This window comes from Megascapheus bottae, chromosome 18, assembly GCF_031878675.1.
Source record: "Megascapheus bottae isolate mThoBot1 chromosome 18, mThoBot2.hap1, whole genome shotgun sequence".
NCBI lineage: Eukaryota > Metazoa > Chordata > Mammalia > Rodentia > Geomyidae > Megascapheus > Megascapheus bottae.
The window spans coordinates 47,334,944-47,349,005 of NC_143526.1; the positions used below are offsets into that span (position 1 = coordinate 47,334,944).

General features: G+C 59.2%; 1 protein-coding gene across 2 annotated transcripts; it reads right to left on the reverse strand.

The window, feature by feature from the left end:
• Positions 1-31: 31 nt before the first annotated feature.
• On the reverse strand, positions 32-12,883 carry Cables2 (Cdk5 and Abl enzyme substrate 2). 2 transcript variants are annotated; one of them, XM_090352613.1, is made up of 10 exons: positions 12,498-12,883; positions 5,132-5,203; positions 4,960-5,052; positions 4,614-4,691; positions 3,480-3,588; positions 3,035-3,200; positions 2,643-2,746; positions 2,293-2,399; positions 1,820-2,024; positions 32-1,735 (listed from the first exon to the last, which is right to left on the reverse strand). In XM_090352613.1, exons 1-10 carry the CDS (start codon positions 12,878-12,880, stop codon positions 1,595-1,597), a joined length of 1,458 nt encoding a protein of 485 aa, XP_090208739.1. In that variant the 5' UTR covers positions 12,881-12,883; the 3' UTR covers positions 32-1,594. The 2 variants fall into 2 exon arrangements, with proteins under 2 accessions (XP_090208739.1, XP_090208738.1); XM_090352612.1 differs by having other exon boundaries at positions 2,643-2,779; positions 12,498-12,880.
• Between the last annotated feature and the right edge of the window lie 1,179 nt (positions 12,884-14,062).

Sequence of the window (14,062 nt, forward strand, 5' to 3'; positions counted from 1 at the left end):
GTATTTTGCTGAAAAGAGTCAAATTGTGAAGTATATTGCAAAACAAGATTTTACTTTAAGAAACACCCATTTGAAAACACTGACAAGGCTTGGATAATTGCACACACACAAACATCCACATCATTGCTGGGTGCTGAGCAAGTTCTTCAATGAGGTTTCAGTCCTGTTGCAGCTGGATGCTGTAGACACTGCTCTTGGTCAAGTGGACTGCAGGTTCAGGGTGTCGTTTAAGTACTGGCTCTATTGTAGCAGCTTGCGGGTACTGCATAGTGGCTGTTCTTTCAAACAGACCAGCCTGGCATAGGACTAAATGCTACCACACAAATACATGAGTTATTACTGCATACTAGCTATCTTAACATTAATACCTATCCAAAGGAGACGTGTCTTCCCTGGGGGCAGGTGGTAGACTGAAGCAGTTTAAAAAGTCATTTTACAGTGCCTATGCTGGGAGTGACCCTGTGTTCTGGTGGTTGGACTGGGTGCTTTTCACAGGGCAGGGTGTATGTACTGGGCATGCTTATACTTTCAGGGGACCATTTGACTTAAGAGTTGCACTCTGCAGCCTTGGGCTGAGGTGGTGAGGATGGATGCAGGCTTGTGTTAGCAAGCTGTCCTGTGCCTCTGCCAAGTGCTGTGAGTGGCAGAGCCATCTTCCAGGGGCATGGTTTGTGAGGAAGACAACTTGACTCAGTAAGGAAAAGCCTGTGTGAGTTCCTCAGTGCTACTACAAGAAGTGAGCCTGGAGAAGCTGTGCCACATGGGCCAGGGAAGGGGAGGGGCATGAGTGACTGCTGCATGGCCACGTTTGCCTGGATGGCATCTACGTGCTGACTGCCTGGCTTGGTGGTCTTGAGCTGCCAGTCACCCATTTGGCAGACCTCTAAACCAGTTTTTGTTCCCTTAGAGACCTAAAGATCCAAATCCTAAATAATAAATAGGTTGTTTAGTTACAATATTGCTTAGGGTAAATCAAGAGCCAAGAGTCATTTTCCTGAAGGTTCAATGTCACAAGTAAGCAGCTTTTTCTGGCAAGAGGCAGAGGTTGGGTCCTGGCATGAGGTGGGCTGCTGTCTGCTGGGCCCACAGCATGAGGATTTCACAGTGACACGAAGCTGGAACAGACTAGAAGTCTGCTCTTGGTGGCTTAATCCCCCAGGCTACCGGTGCTGACGTGGGGAGCATGGGCCAGCGACTGTTGAGACAGAAGCAGGGAACTGGGTTCCTGTGCCAAGAAACGCCACATCTAGAAGGAAATATCCGAGATGGAGGCTCCCATAGTCAAAGCTGGCAACATCAGAGTATGTGTGTCGTCTGGACACCTGGTCCTTCGTGGCTCTGGTGGTTTGCAAAGACAGGGTGAAGTGGGGAGCCAAGCTGGGACCCGTGATCCACCACCATGCTTCGTAAACCAAAGATCCTGGTGCCACGCCGGTCTCAGTCAAGCCCACGTGTTCATGCCAGGGGAGTTCTCTTCAGTGCCCTTGGAGGGGCAGGGCTTTGGAATGAAGGCCACACCCCTCTCCAGGGAGTCTGTGCCAGCAGTGTGGACTATGAAGGGCAGGTGTGGGTGGGGCCCAGGAGATGGCGTCAGCTAGAACTGCTGCGAGAGGCGCCTGTAGTGAGGTAACACTTGGTTCTCGGGGAGGTAAAGGGCCAGTTCCAAAGCCACGAGGACAGTGAACTCAAACCCAATAAGATCTCGCCTGTTGAGCCGGAATCTTTCCTCCAGTTTCTGCAGTGGAGAAAAGAGCAGCAGGTTAGCCACTTTACACACCCAGTGTCTGCACTGCTCGTGCCGGCCTGCGCCCTCACTCACATCGATGAGCTGCTTCACCTCGCTTTTGCGGAGGTCGCTGCTGATCTTGGCAGCCAGCAGCACACAGGCGCCAGCACACAGCTTGCGGTTCTGCTTGTTGAGCTTGCCCTGCAGCACGAGCTTCTCAAAGTACACATAGGCCATGGCCACGGTCACGGGCTCCAGGCTGCACTCCTCTGACAGGTTCCGCATTTCCCGTTTCAAACTGCGGTGGGAGGGAAGCCAGATCTGGGGGCCAGCATGGCTGCACTGAGGCATCAGCCACCAGGCTGTATATCCTCGAGCTGTCTGAAAAGTCCCCTGATGCAGGGGACTTCTAGGCCAACCAGAGCAAACATGGGAGAGCCTAAGTGCAGCATGGCTCGGGTGGTAGCGCACGTCTAGTAAGCTGGAGGCCTAGAGTGTGGGGAAGGGTGCTGGGGGCAGCTCCACTCCAGGGGGCAGGGCCTGGGGCCTCTGTGGCTCTCCCTTACCTCCTGATCTTGCTCAGCGTCAGCTTGATGTGCGGGAACTTTTCCTTAAAGGTCTCATTCATGTCCTTCTTGAGGTCTGCAGGCTTCACATATTCGATCACTGTGGTCTGCAATAGAAGAAAGTGGGTGAGGGTGGGCTGGCATCTCAAAGGCCGAACCCCTCGGCCTGGGACTAGAGACAAACACGAGGCTTCCAAGAGGTGTTCCAGTCTCTGAAGACAGTGGCTTGGGGTCCTACCTCTGTCCTGGGCGGGGATACCTAGGCTGCAAGGCCCGAGGGCCCCAGGCAAGGTGCTGGGCTCAGCTCTGCCCTGCTGCTGCGCGTGTGTGTGGACACGGAGGGCACGTACCATGTGGGAGGCAAAGATGAGCACCCTCTTGTGCTTCCCACAGGGCCACTGCGGGTCATCCAGGAGGTTGGGGTTGTACTCCAGTGCGTCTCCCCCGTCATTCCCTGCAAACAGAGCCAGTCCCTGACCCGTGGAGCCTCGCCACCCCTGAGACATGAGGGGAGGCATCGAGCATAGCTCCTGGGGCCCAGGGCTGGGTGAACAGAGAAATATCCTGCCAGGCCGCTCCAGGCAGCAGCCTGGGCTTCTGGCTCCTCTCTCCTGCCTAGCTGGGCAGAGCCTGGCCTGTGCAGTCCACAGCCCCCTCTCCTGAGTTGGGCTGCATAATGGAGCTGAGAGGGACATGCTGGTGCTGGGTGTCACCCTGCAGTCCAGCAAGGTGAGGAGAGTACCTAGTTCGGTGCCGGCTGGCGCTGACTGGGCAGGGGCAGGCTTGTGCCTGGCCCCTGGGGGAGCCCGGGGGATGCTGGCCCGAGGCTGTGGTGGCAGGCTGTGGCTGTCACTCTTGTGTGTGACTAGGGCGTTGGTAGGATACAGGAACTTTGCGTAAGACACAACCTGGAAACACGACCACAGGGCATTAGTCCTGCTCTGAGGTCCAGCAGGCACCACACCCACAGAAGATGTGCGGGGCCACAATGCTGCCCACACCCCTTCAACCCCACCGAGGGCTGCCTCTCAGCCCCGAGGTGGGGCCCCAGGCACAAGGGGCATGGGTTAGGGCGGCTGGTGAGGAAGGCGGCAGGCATTCTGCAGGGACACCCTGCCCTCAGCTGGGCATGGACGCGGCCTCTCAACCTAGCTGTGGCAGGGCTAATGCCCCAGGCGGCCTCTTGCCTTGCCATCGGCTCCCAGCTCCACGCCTTCCAACTCAAAGACCATCTCGGAAGAAGCGGAAACACCGCCGGACGGATGCCTCTGCTTCTGGCTGTCTACCCTCAGGTCACTGCAATGCATAGGAAGGGAGGAGGTTACAACCGCTCTGCCAACGCTGGAGGAGCCAGGCCTGCACTGACCCCTGGCCCGGGAAGCTCAGCTTGACTGCCGCCCATTGTGGAGGCCTTGCCGAAGAAAAGCGGGCACGCGGACGTCTCATGCCTGCCCTGTCTCAGACCCTGTCTGCCAGCCGACAGCTCTAGGACATCTCAGCACCTACCTGCACTTCTTTTTTTTTTGCCAGTCCTGGGCTTGAGCTCAGGGCCTGAGCACTGTCCTTGGACTTTCTCAAGGCTAGAGCTCTACCACTTGAGCCTCAGCACCACTTCCGGCTTTTTTTCTATGTATGTGGTACCGAGGAATCGAACCCGGGTCTTCATGCATGCTAGGCAAGCACTTTAACCACTAGGCCAAACTCCTGGCCTCAGAAACATCAATCTTAATTAATTTTTTTTTTTTGCCAGTCCTAGGCTTGAGCTCAGGGTCTGAGCACTGTCCTTGGACTTTCTCAAGGCTAGAGCTCTACCACTTGAGCCTCAGCACCACTTCTGGCTTTTTTTCTATATGTGGTACCGAGGATTCGAACCCGGGACTTCATGCATGCTAGGCAAGCACTTTAACCACTAGGCCAAACTCCTGGCCCTACTACTTGCACTTCTTATGCCCAAATTTGCTTCCTGGTGTCTAACCCTTCACCCGTGGCCACACCCCAACCCAGGCCCACTTCACTATGTCGTCCTGTGAGGCCCTCTGCCACGCCACCCCCATAGCTGTTTCCTTCCCTGAATGATACTGAAATCGCAGGGCCCAGCTGGCCACAAGGGCTGGTTAGTGTGTCTCTAGAGGGGCAACCTGGATATGGGCAGCTTCCCCAGGTGCATGGCCCTGGGAACGGGGGCTGCGATGGGGGGCTCTGACCCTGCAGCAGCTCGTGTGCTGTCCCGGGACTCTAGACACAGTCCGCCTGCCTGCCCTCAGCACTGCACCCGTCCCACCTTTAGCTGCCGCCCGGAGCATGCCCAGGTGGGTGCCTACCTGATCCGCAGGCCGTCTCCATAGGGCAGCACGGAGAAGGCGGCACACAGGGACCGCTTGGCACAGATGAGCACGATCCTGGGGGGTGGTGAGGGTCAGGGCGGGGTGGGAATTCTGTCCTTCATGGATCTGGACCTGGGACACTGCCCAGGTGCCCAGGCCCACCACACCTGGGCCTGGAGGCCTCTTGTGCAAATAGAGGCAGCCTACCGCTGTGACGCCCAGGCACTCCAGGGCCTGGCCTTGGTGGTCCCCACCTGCCAGAGAGCTCAGGACCCTGCATGGAGGGGGCCACAGTCATGGAGCCCGGACCCAGCCTGGACCCAGCAGGGCCCTGTGTTGTTACCTGCTGTTCCTTGTATCATACTGCCTCATATTTTTGATGAAGTGCGTTTTCTTCAGGCCTTTGTGTCTTGGTGACCCAGAGGTGTGTTTGGTTCTGCAAGGTAGATAAGCAGGTAGCTCTGGGGCTATGGGTGGGGGTGGGCTGGGGCGGGCGGGGTCTGCGGGGTGCATACCTCTGCACTGAGGTGCAGCCCACTGCATCCTCCAGAAATTCCAGGGAGCAGCGCTGGGAGGTGACCCGCCTCCTGTGAGGAAGAAATGCACCTCAGAACACACGCCACTGTCCTCGGGGCTGCCCACGCCATTGAGCGCCCAGGATAGACCCGGCCAGCTGCCCGGGGCACAGCTGCGGAAGGCAGCCCCGGCCCTCACCAGCCCAGCCCCAGGCCATGGCCCACACCATCCAGGCTCCTGTGCTATCAAGGCCATCTCCCGGAGGCCAAGGTCATGGGGGGCAGCCAGGAGGCTCTGCTGGCTACTAGGGCAAGAGCTGTCCCAAGCTGTCCATTGGGCATCTGAGCTAGAACCCCGCTGGAAGGAGAGAGATGAGAGCCTGTGCTGAGACCATCCTGTGGGCATGAAGATGGCATGGCTCCATCATGGGGCCACACCCAGGCTAGGGAGGGCTTTGCTTTTCAGCTCCATTCTCCCTCTATTAGACAAATGATACACATTCCTTACAGAAAAAGCTACAAAAGGCCAGGAGTTTGGCCTAGTGGTAGAGTGCTAGCCTAGTATGTTTGAAGACCCAGGTTCGATTCCCGGGTTCCACATATATAGAAAAACTGGAAGTGGTGCTGAGGCTCAAGTGATAGAGCTCTAGCTTTGAGAAAGCCTAAGGACAGTGCTCAGGCCAGGTTCAAGCCCCAGGAATGGGAGGAAAAGAAAAGAAAAGAAAAGAAAAAAAAAAGCTAGATAGACCTTACAGAGCAGCAAACCTGGTAAAGGCCACCTCTGCAAGCACCTTGGCTTCCACCCCGAGGCCAGTGCCATGTCAGCAGGAATCACAGGACGAATGGGTCACACCAACACAGAGTTCCAGGCTTCCTGGAGCTGAGCATCCAGGCAAACCAGCACCTCGTGCACCCCAGGGGTGCCCTTGTCTGCCAAGCTGCCACTGGCCCTCAGCACCTCTCATCCTTCCCTGTTGGAAGTGGCTGTCTGCGCACAACGCAGGCCTGCTCAGAACACCTCATTCCTCTGCACCGACTACTCTGCAGGGAGATTCCTGGAAGGGTGCATGAGGTGTGGGCACAGGAAGTGAAGACCCCTACGAACGACCCCGCCACACACAGACAAGCACACGCTCCCCAGTAACAGTTGCAGCATTTTCTGCAGCAGAGCTGAACTCAAGGTTCACTAAGTAATGCCTGCAGGGGGACTTCCCTCAAGGAGCTGTGCTGCTGTATCACAGCTCGCACGACTAAGCCAGGGTCATCTGCTCTGAAGTACGGGCTCAAACTGGACAAATGGGTCTCAAGGCTGGATGGATAAGAGGCAAAACCCACACCAGACTTGCATCTAGGTCAGAGACTGCCAAGCTTCTCTCTTTTCCTTGTACCAGGAGCCAAGATACATACAGTGGCCCCCATGATTTTTTTTTTAAATTTTGCCAGTTGTGGGGCTTGAATTCAGGGCCTGAGCACTGTCCTTGGGCTTTTCTCAAGGCTACCACTCTACCACTTGAGCCACAGCACCACTTTTGGCCTTTTCTGTATATGTGGTGCTGAGGAATTGAACCCAGGTCGTCTTCATGGGTGCTAGGCAAGCACTCTACCACTAGGCTACGTTCCTGCCAGAATGCTGTAATCTGGCAGTATCAGAAAAACCACCTGAGGATGCTGCAGATGAAGGGTGGTGACGGGGTGGTTGGTGATGGTGTGTGAGGCGGGCGATGGTGTCGGTGCCAGGGGTGGCATGCTGCCGCTTACTCTGCTGCTTTTTCTACTACTCAGTGAGGTACAGAGCATTACAGGAGCCACCTGGGGCTGTGGAAGGCCAGCCACAGGTACGTGGAATCACAGTAATGAGCCAACGACCTTCTAGGAACTTGGCAAGCAGAGCCCCAGGCTGCAGTGCTGGCCTAAGTTCAGAATGCACGATGTCTTCCTTCAGGGTCCTGTGCTGTCCAGGTGTAAGGTCCAGTCGGTTCCCATCGCTGACCCTAGGCAGTACTTGCTCTGAAAGCTCCCTATCACCTTGGTGGGCACTAGGACCAGTGAGGGGCCAAGCTTGTCTTTCAGCAGCTATCTATATAGGAGCTGGGGTGGGGCCGGGAGTTTGGCCTAGGGGTAGAGTGCTTGCCTAGCATGCATGAAGACCCGGGTTCAATTCCTCAGTACCACATACATAGAAAAAGCTGGAAGTGGGGCTGTGGCTCAAGTGCTAGAGTGCTACCCTTGAGAAAGCCCAAGGATGGTGCTCAGGCCCTGAGCTCAAGGCCCAGAGCTGGCAAAAAAAAAAAAAAAAAAAGAAAGAAAAGAAGGAGCTGGGGTGTGTGTGTATGTGTATGTGCGTGCGCGCTTTGCCTCCAGCCATTTTGCTTTGGCTATGTCCAGGTAGGGTCTCACTTTATGGCCCAGCTGGCTTGGGCTCCCGTCCTCCTGTGCTTCCCCTGTGGCTGGGCCAGCAGGGCATGCCACTGCACCCAGCCAGAGAGTGAGGGGGTCCATGAGCCTCCATGCCCTGCTGGACTCACCCTGCAATCCTTGGATGTCTGTCTCCCCAGCAGCTGAGATGACAGGCTTGTGCTGCTGGTCTTGGCCCGGGGAGGTTTATTTACACTGAGACACAGGTACTTTGCTCCCATGTGCACATGATTCAACTGAAGCCTGGTCTGCAAGCCCTCCAGAAAGACCTGGCAACTTCCCTGCCCACCCCCACAGCGCAAATCACGAAAAGCAGACAGCTGGCTGAAAACGGGAGGACACGGGAGTGCTGAGGCACAGCAATGCAGGGAGCCTGGCACCATCTTCTGTGCTCAAGCCTCGGCCCCTTGACCAGAAACTTCTAGATGCAAGAGCCCCGTGGCCTTCCACGTGGGTACCCGTAGATTTGCTGGGGTGCGGGCATGAGCTCAACCACGGCCCCTCCAGATTCAACATGGTGAAGTTTAACCACATTTGGAGACTGGGTCTTCAGAGAGGGATCAGGTAAAACGAGGTCACGGGGCTGGGGCCTAACAGGGCCACTGGTATCCTTTAATAGGCGCTTACGACAAGCACGCATAAAGGGACAGCCACATGAGGGGAGGGTGGGGGAGGAAAGCCACACACCCAGCATGTGGGCTTGGCCTTGAGGAGGGCGCAGAGTCTCCCGTGCCTGAGCCAGGCAGGTCTCAGGCATTCCTCTCTGCGACCTGACCCAGGGGCTGCAAGCCAGTTCATCAGTGAGGTGACTTTTGCACAGCTTCTACAGCCCTAAGCACCCACTCAACAGGTGGCCAGGAGCCTGAGGGTCCAACACACAGCCGCTGAGAGGGAGAAGGGGCGCAGAGGTCGGCTCCGTGCCGCCTCTGCTGAGCCCATCTGTGGGGTAAGGAGATCAGGGCAGGCCGTGGGCGCCTCGCTGTCCTGAAATGGGCTGCCAGTGGCTCAGCAGGAACCACGTAACTCGCGGTGAGCCAGGCCAGGGTCTTGGGAAAGACCCTCACCGAGGACCAGGTTTGGGAGCTGGGCTGCTGGTCCCAGGCCAGGTCTGTCTTCCTGGCAGCTCCCAGGGAAAGCCCTGCCCAGTGGGACGCTCAGCTGAGCACCTCTGCCAAGAAGCTTGCCCCGTCTGTTCTCACATGATCCCCCACCATCCCGCAAAGGCCACGGAGGCCTGGGGTGGGGGGGGGAAGACAGGCAGACACCTCCCCACGCCCACACCCTGGCACACCAACCTGAGGCCTGAGGTCCTCCTGGGGAGGGCCAGCCTGGAGTCCTCGCCTGTTCTCGCAACTGCCCTGGCAATGCCCCAGGGCACCTGTACTCCTGGGGCCTCACTGGCAGGCTGCAGAGGCAGCCATGGAGGCGCTGTGGGCGGAGGCTCACTAGCTATGTCCTGGTCCCTCTGGGGACGATGTGCTCTTCTCAGCTCATACAATCTGTTCCCAGACGGCGCACAGACCTTCTCCCTCCTTCCTCTTGAGCGCTTCCTTTGCAAACGCTATCCCACAGTTCTACCACCTGGGTACTGCTCCCACTAAGAAGTTTATAGAGGGAGAAACTGAGGCACAGAGCCATTCAGCAACTTGCCTGGTAAGAGGGGCCAGTGTGCATAGGCCAGCACTCTGAAGATGGGCCTGCTGGACAGGGTCCCTTGGTAGTGGGACCTGAACTGGCCCACAGGAGCAGCACACTTGCCAGCTAGCAGGGGTATGGAGGTGCCAGATGTCCAGGGCAAGGACAGCCAGATGCCCGAGACGCCATGAGTCAGAGTCTGGGCGGGGAGGTGGAGGAGGGCAGGAGGAGGCCCCAGAAGCAGGGGTGGCTGCATGGATGGTACCTGTGCCAATGCATGGCCACTCTTGAGAGTTCTGCCTAAAGCCCAAAACAAGCACACGTACCCCAAAGCCTCTCGGCACAGATGACTGGGCAACTGGATTGGCCTGCTGTCCCTTGGTGCCTTTGCTGCTGACAGTGCCTCCTGGCCAGGCCACAGGCAGGTCCTCTACCTTTACTGCTTCTAGTGGCACCAGAGAGCCAGCAAAAGCTGGGGCAGAGTCATGCCTCCAGGCTGAGGACTCAAGGGTAACCACCCTGCCAGGCAGGCACGGGCTGGAGTTACCTGCTGGAGGCCACACGAGGGCGCTGTGGAAATACCCGTGATAAAGCAAGTCCCTCGGTCACCCTGCAGCCACAGGCTAGCCCCAAGGGCAGGGAAGCCTGGCAGGACTTCTGTCTTGAGCCCACTACTCCACTCCTAGCCTGAGCACCATGCCTGGCCCATCATGGACACTCAGCCCCCATACAGGGTTCCGCAGGGCTCAGGCAAAGCAAAGGCACCCAGTATCTGCACTGCCCAGCAGAGGTCTGCAGCTTTACACTTCACTCAGCACAAGGACACCCAGGGGCCAGGGCTGGGAGGAGCCTCAGGGCCTGGCCCTGGTCCCAGCCACGCCTCTGAGATGCCATGGAGAAGTATCCTGCCATCCAGCCATAGCCGAACACCTTTGCTGTTTTCAAATAAAGGGCCACAAAGTCCCCTCAGCATGCTAAACAAGGTGCCAGCAGAGGCTCAAGGGGCTCCCTTGGACTGATGGCTGCTGGGCACCAAGGACTCCTGGCTGACTCTGGATTTTGCCCCAGACCAGGCATCCCAGGGCCGCCCGGGGGCCTCAGGCGGCACCAGGGCTCTGCTGGGGCATTTCTGACTGCAAGGGCAGTCCTTCTCCCCACGGGGTCACCTTTTCCCCTCCACTAGTGTGGGGAGCCGGAGCAGCCAAGACGGCGCCTGTCCCCTGCCTCGCTCATTGTATACAAATTTCTTAGTTCCCCTTAGTGGGTGTGTGAGTGCAGAGCCTTTGCTCGCTCCGCTGCGTCTGCGCGTATGACGTCAGAGGCCTGACCAATCCCGAGTTTTAAAATGACCTTAGCAGCACAGCAGCCAATGGAAAAAGTCCCGCGTTCTTTGATTGTTTATAAGCAGCTGCACTTCCCTGCCCCGCGCCCCTCCGCTTGAGCTGTACAATAACCGAGTTGCTCTTCATTAAAAGCGTGATACGAGAAGGATCCTCGGGTGGTGTCCGTTCTTCCCTGCTGGTCAGGGGTGCCGGGCGCCGCACACTAGCACAATGGCACTTATAGGCACGTAAGCAACAATGCTGTGTGTGGAACCAATGTCCCCAAAAAGACAAAGCAAGGTCCTAACTCCAGAACCTGTGACAGGCAGGCGCTGGGAACAGTCCACCAGCGGTCATCGAGAGAGGACGATGGCTGTGTCCTCCCAAGTCGAGGAGGCAAAGGGACACACCGGGGATGGGGTCACGGAGCTGGGCGGCTGAGCAGCGAAGCTAGAAGACTGGCATGTAGCCCAGGAGCAGTGTCAGCCTCAGTGAGCGACGAGGGAGCCGGAAGAGGCAGGAAGGCACCACAGGCTGCGCCCTCACACTGGCTCCGGAGCTGGGAGCAAGCTGAATCCAGCACCCTCAAGACTCACCTGAGCTTTGTGGACCAAAGCCAGAGTGCCGCGAGGCAGCTGCCAGGCCGGGCACCTGAACGTCTGCCCACATTTGGCCAGAGGGTCCAGAGATCAGTGTGCTCTGGGGTGCTGGCTGATCACAACGGTAAGTGAAGCCAGAAATTCTCATGTGACGACAAGGGTTCTCATTTCCAGTACCGGCTTAGCAGGAAACGAGCCCCAGGTTGTGTGGGCACCATGAACAGGCTCACTGAACCCCTGGCATGATCTGGCCTCAGAAGGTGCCACATATGAGCCCACTCGTTCCTGGGGGGGGGAGCAGGACAACAGTCCTCCTAAGGGCCTGTGCCCATCAGCAAAGGACACCAGGGCGGTGACTAACTTGGCAGCAGAGCCTAAGGAGGGATGACTTCCGCATGACAGGTGTGGGGGGCATCCACACAGCGGGGGCTCGGGGAGGCTGGCCAGGGAGGAGAGAGGAGACACTTCTGGGGGACCAGAAGAACAGCCAAGAGTTCCCCCTACCTCCCCGCCAGCACACCCCAGGAAGCAGGTTGCACATCTTCCTCATATGTCACCCTGGCCTCCATCCCACGCCTTCTCACTCCAAACGCCCCATGGGATAACGGAACGCCTGCTGGTTGCTGCACACAGAGCAGTGCCAGGACTCTGCTGAGGCTGTGACACATCTCAGCACTGGGGCTGAGGAAGGAAGGAAGGGCTCAGCACAAACCCACCATACAGCTGTGCTGGGATGCAGGGGGATGGGGGGCTTTTTTTGGGGGGGGTGTTACTGGCCCCGCAGAGAACTGTTCTCTGTCACAGTCCGAGGGGCCGTGCACACCAAGTGCACAAGGCCTGGCTGCTGCATTTGGGGTAACTGGATCCCTTGACCCCAGGGTAGCTCTTGTAATGCCTTTCAGGGAAGTGGGGGAATCTTGTGGAAAGGTGCAGGGCCAGCAGGCACCCCTTGGGTCAGGTGCCAGGTAAGTCAGGCTGGTGACCTCAGCAAGTTCAGACCCATCCCCTGGCCACTCAGAAACAGGCAGGATCTGAGGCCAGGATCTCAGAAGACAATGGTCCACTCTGGGCGCCACCTGCCAGCCTATGACCTCCAAGAAACCCCAGGTGCGAGAGCCCAACCGAGCTGTGGCACGCGTGCCTCCCGTGTGCCCGGGGCAGAGCCCCGCAGGCATGGACGGGCCCCTGGCCCAGGACAGGGGCAGCCTCGGGGGTGGGATGCGGGAGCCGCGGAGGCGGGCAGGCAGGCGGCAGGCGGGCCCAGAGCCCGGGAGCGCGGGCGGGCCGCGCCGTCGGGCCGGCGGGGCCTGGGCATCCGTCCGGCTCTGCCTGACCTCGACCCGGGGCCCCGCGGCGTGGCGGTGACCGGGCCCGGCCCCCCCGGCCGACACTCACCTCGGGCGCTGGCCGTCCGGGCCGAGGCCGGCGGGCGCCGTCGTGGGGCTGAGCAGGCCCTGGGGCGCGGGCCTGGCGGGCGGCCCCGGGAGGCCGGCGGGGGCCGCGGGCGGCTCGCGGGCCTCGGCGGGCGGCGGCTCGCGGGCCTCGGCGGGCGGCGGGGGCGGCGGCGGCGGGGGCGGCGGCGGGGGCTTCTCGCCTCGGAGGCCCAGGCTCGGGGGACGCCCGTCCAGGGAGATGTTATTGAGGAAGAAGAGCGCGGCCTGGCGGCGCCGCGAGTCCCCGCGCCTCCGCGGCGCGGGCGGCGGGTTGCGGGCGGCGGGCGCGGGCCTGGCGGGGCCGGGGGCCGGGCCCGGAGCTCCTCCCGCCGCGGCCGCGGCCATGCTCGAGTGCGCCGCCGCGCCGCGCCGCCTCGCCGTCGCCTATTGGCCGCGCCGAGCCTGCATGCAAATAGAGCGCCGTTGCGCCCGCCTATTGGCCGTGGCACGCCCAGATGCAAATGAGGCGTCGCCGCGCTCGCCCATTGGCTCGAGCCGCGCCGCTGGGCGGGCGCCAGGTCCCGGAACTCCTCCAGGCCCGAGAGCGGCTCGGCTGCGAGGGCGCCGGGACCCCGCGGCGGGGCCCCGCCCTGGCGGCCTCGGTGCTGGGGCGCGGGCCACTTCCCTTCCCGCCGGAGCTTCCTTCGGACGTCTAGCGCCGAGGAGCTTGGGGCGCCCGGGGCCGGCCGGCCGGGCTCCCTCGCGCGCGTGGAGCCCCCGCACGGTGCGGGCCTCAGTTTCCCCCCTGGGCCGGTGGGTCCCGGGCACCTCGCGTGGCGGTAACCTCTCTGGGGATATGCCCAGGACCGGTATGATGAGGGGTCCTGCGGCACTTTTGTTTTTAGTGCATTGCCTCTGTCAGCTCTTTTTTCCCCTTTTTCCCTTCTCTTTTCTTTCTTTTTCTTTTTCTTGTGGGCCTGGACATTGTCCCTTCTGCTCAAGGCTACCCTTTGGGCCACAGCACCACTCCCCAGTTTTCTAGAGATTAATTGGAGAAAAGCGCCTGGACGGGCTTTGAACTGTGATCCTCAGGTCTCCGCCTCCTGAGTGGCTAGGATGACAGGTGGGAGCCACCTCACCAATTGGGCTTGTCTGTCTGTCTGTCTGTCTTTCTTTTTCTTTGATGGGTCACAGGGCTTGAACTCTGCCTGGGCTCTGTCCCTGTGCTCTTCACCTTAAGGCTACTGCCCGACCCTTGAGCCAAGCTCCCCTTCTCATTTTCTTGAGGTTAATCGGAGATAAGAGTTTCAGGTCCCTTGGCCAGGAGTTTGGCCTAGTGGTAGAGTGCTCGGTACCACATACGTAGCAAAAAGCTGGAAGTGGTGCTGAGGCTCACGTGGTAGAGCTCTAGCCTTGAGAAAGTCCGAGAACAGTGCTCAGGCCCTGAGCCCAAGCCCAGGACTGGCAAAAAAAAAAAAAAAAAAAAAAAGAGTTTCAGGTCCCTTCGTGCCTGGGCTGGCTTTGAACCTTAATCCTCAGATCTCAGCCTCCAAAGTAGCTAGGATTACAGGCGTGAGCCATTGCCCC

Coding starts and splice junctions, on each gene's coding strand:
- Cables2 (XM_090352612.1), bottom strand. CDS start 12,880: ATGGCCGCGGCCGCGGCGGGAGGAGCTCCGGGCCCGGCCCCCGGCCCC. Junction 4,692..4,959: donor TATGATACAAGGAACAGCAG/GTAACAACACAG, acceptor ACCACCCCCCAG/GATCGTGCTCATCTGTGCCA. Junction 1,736..1,819: donor AGGTGAAGCAGCTCATCGAT/GTGAGTGAGGGC, acceptor TCTCCACTGCAG/AAACTGGAGGAAAGATTCCG.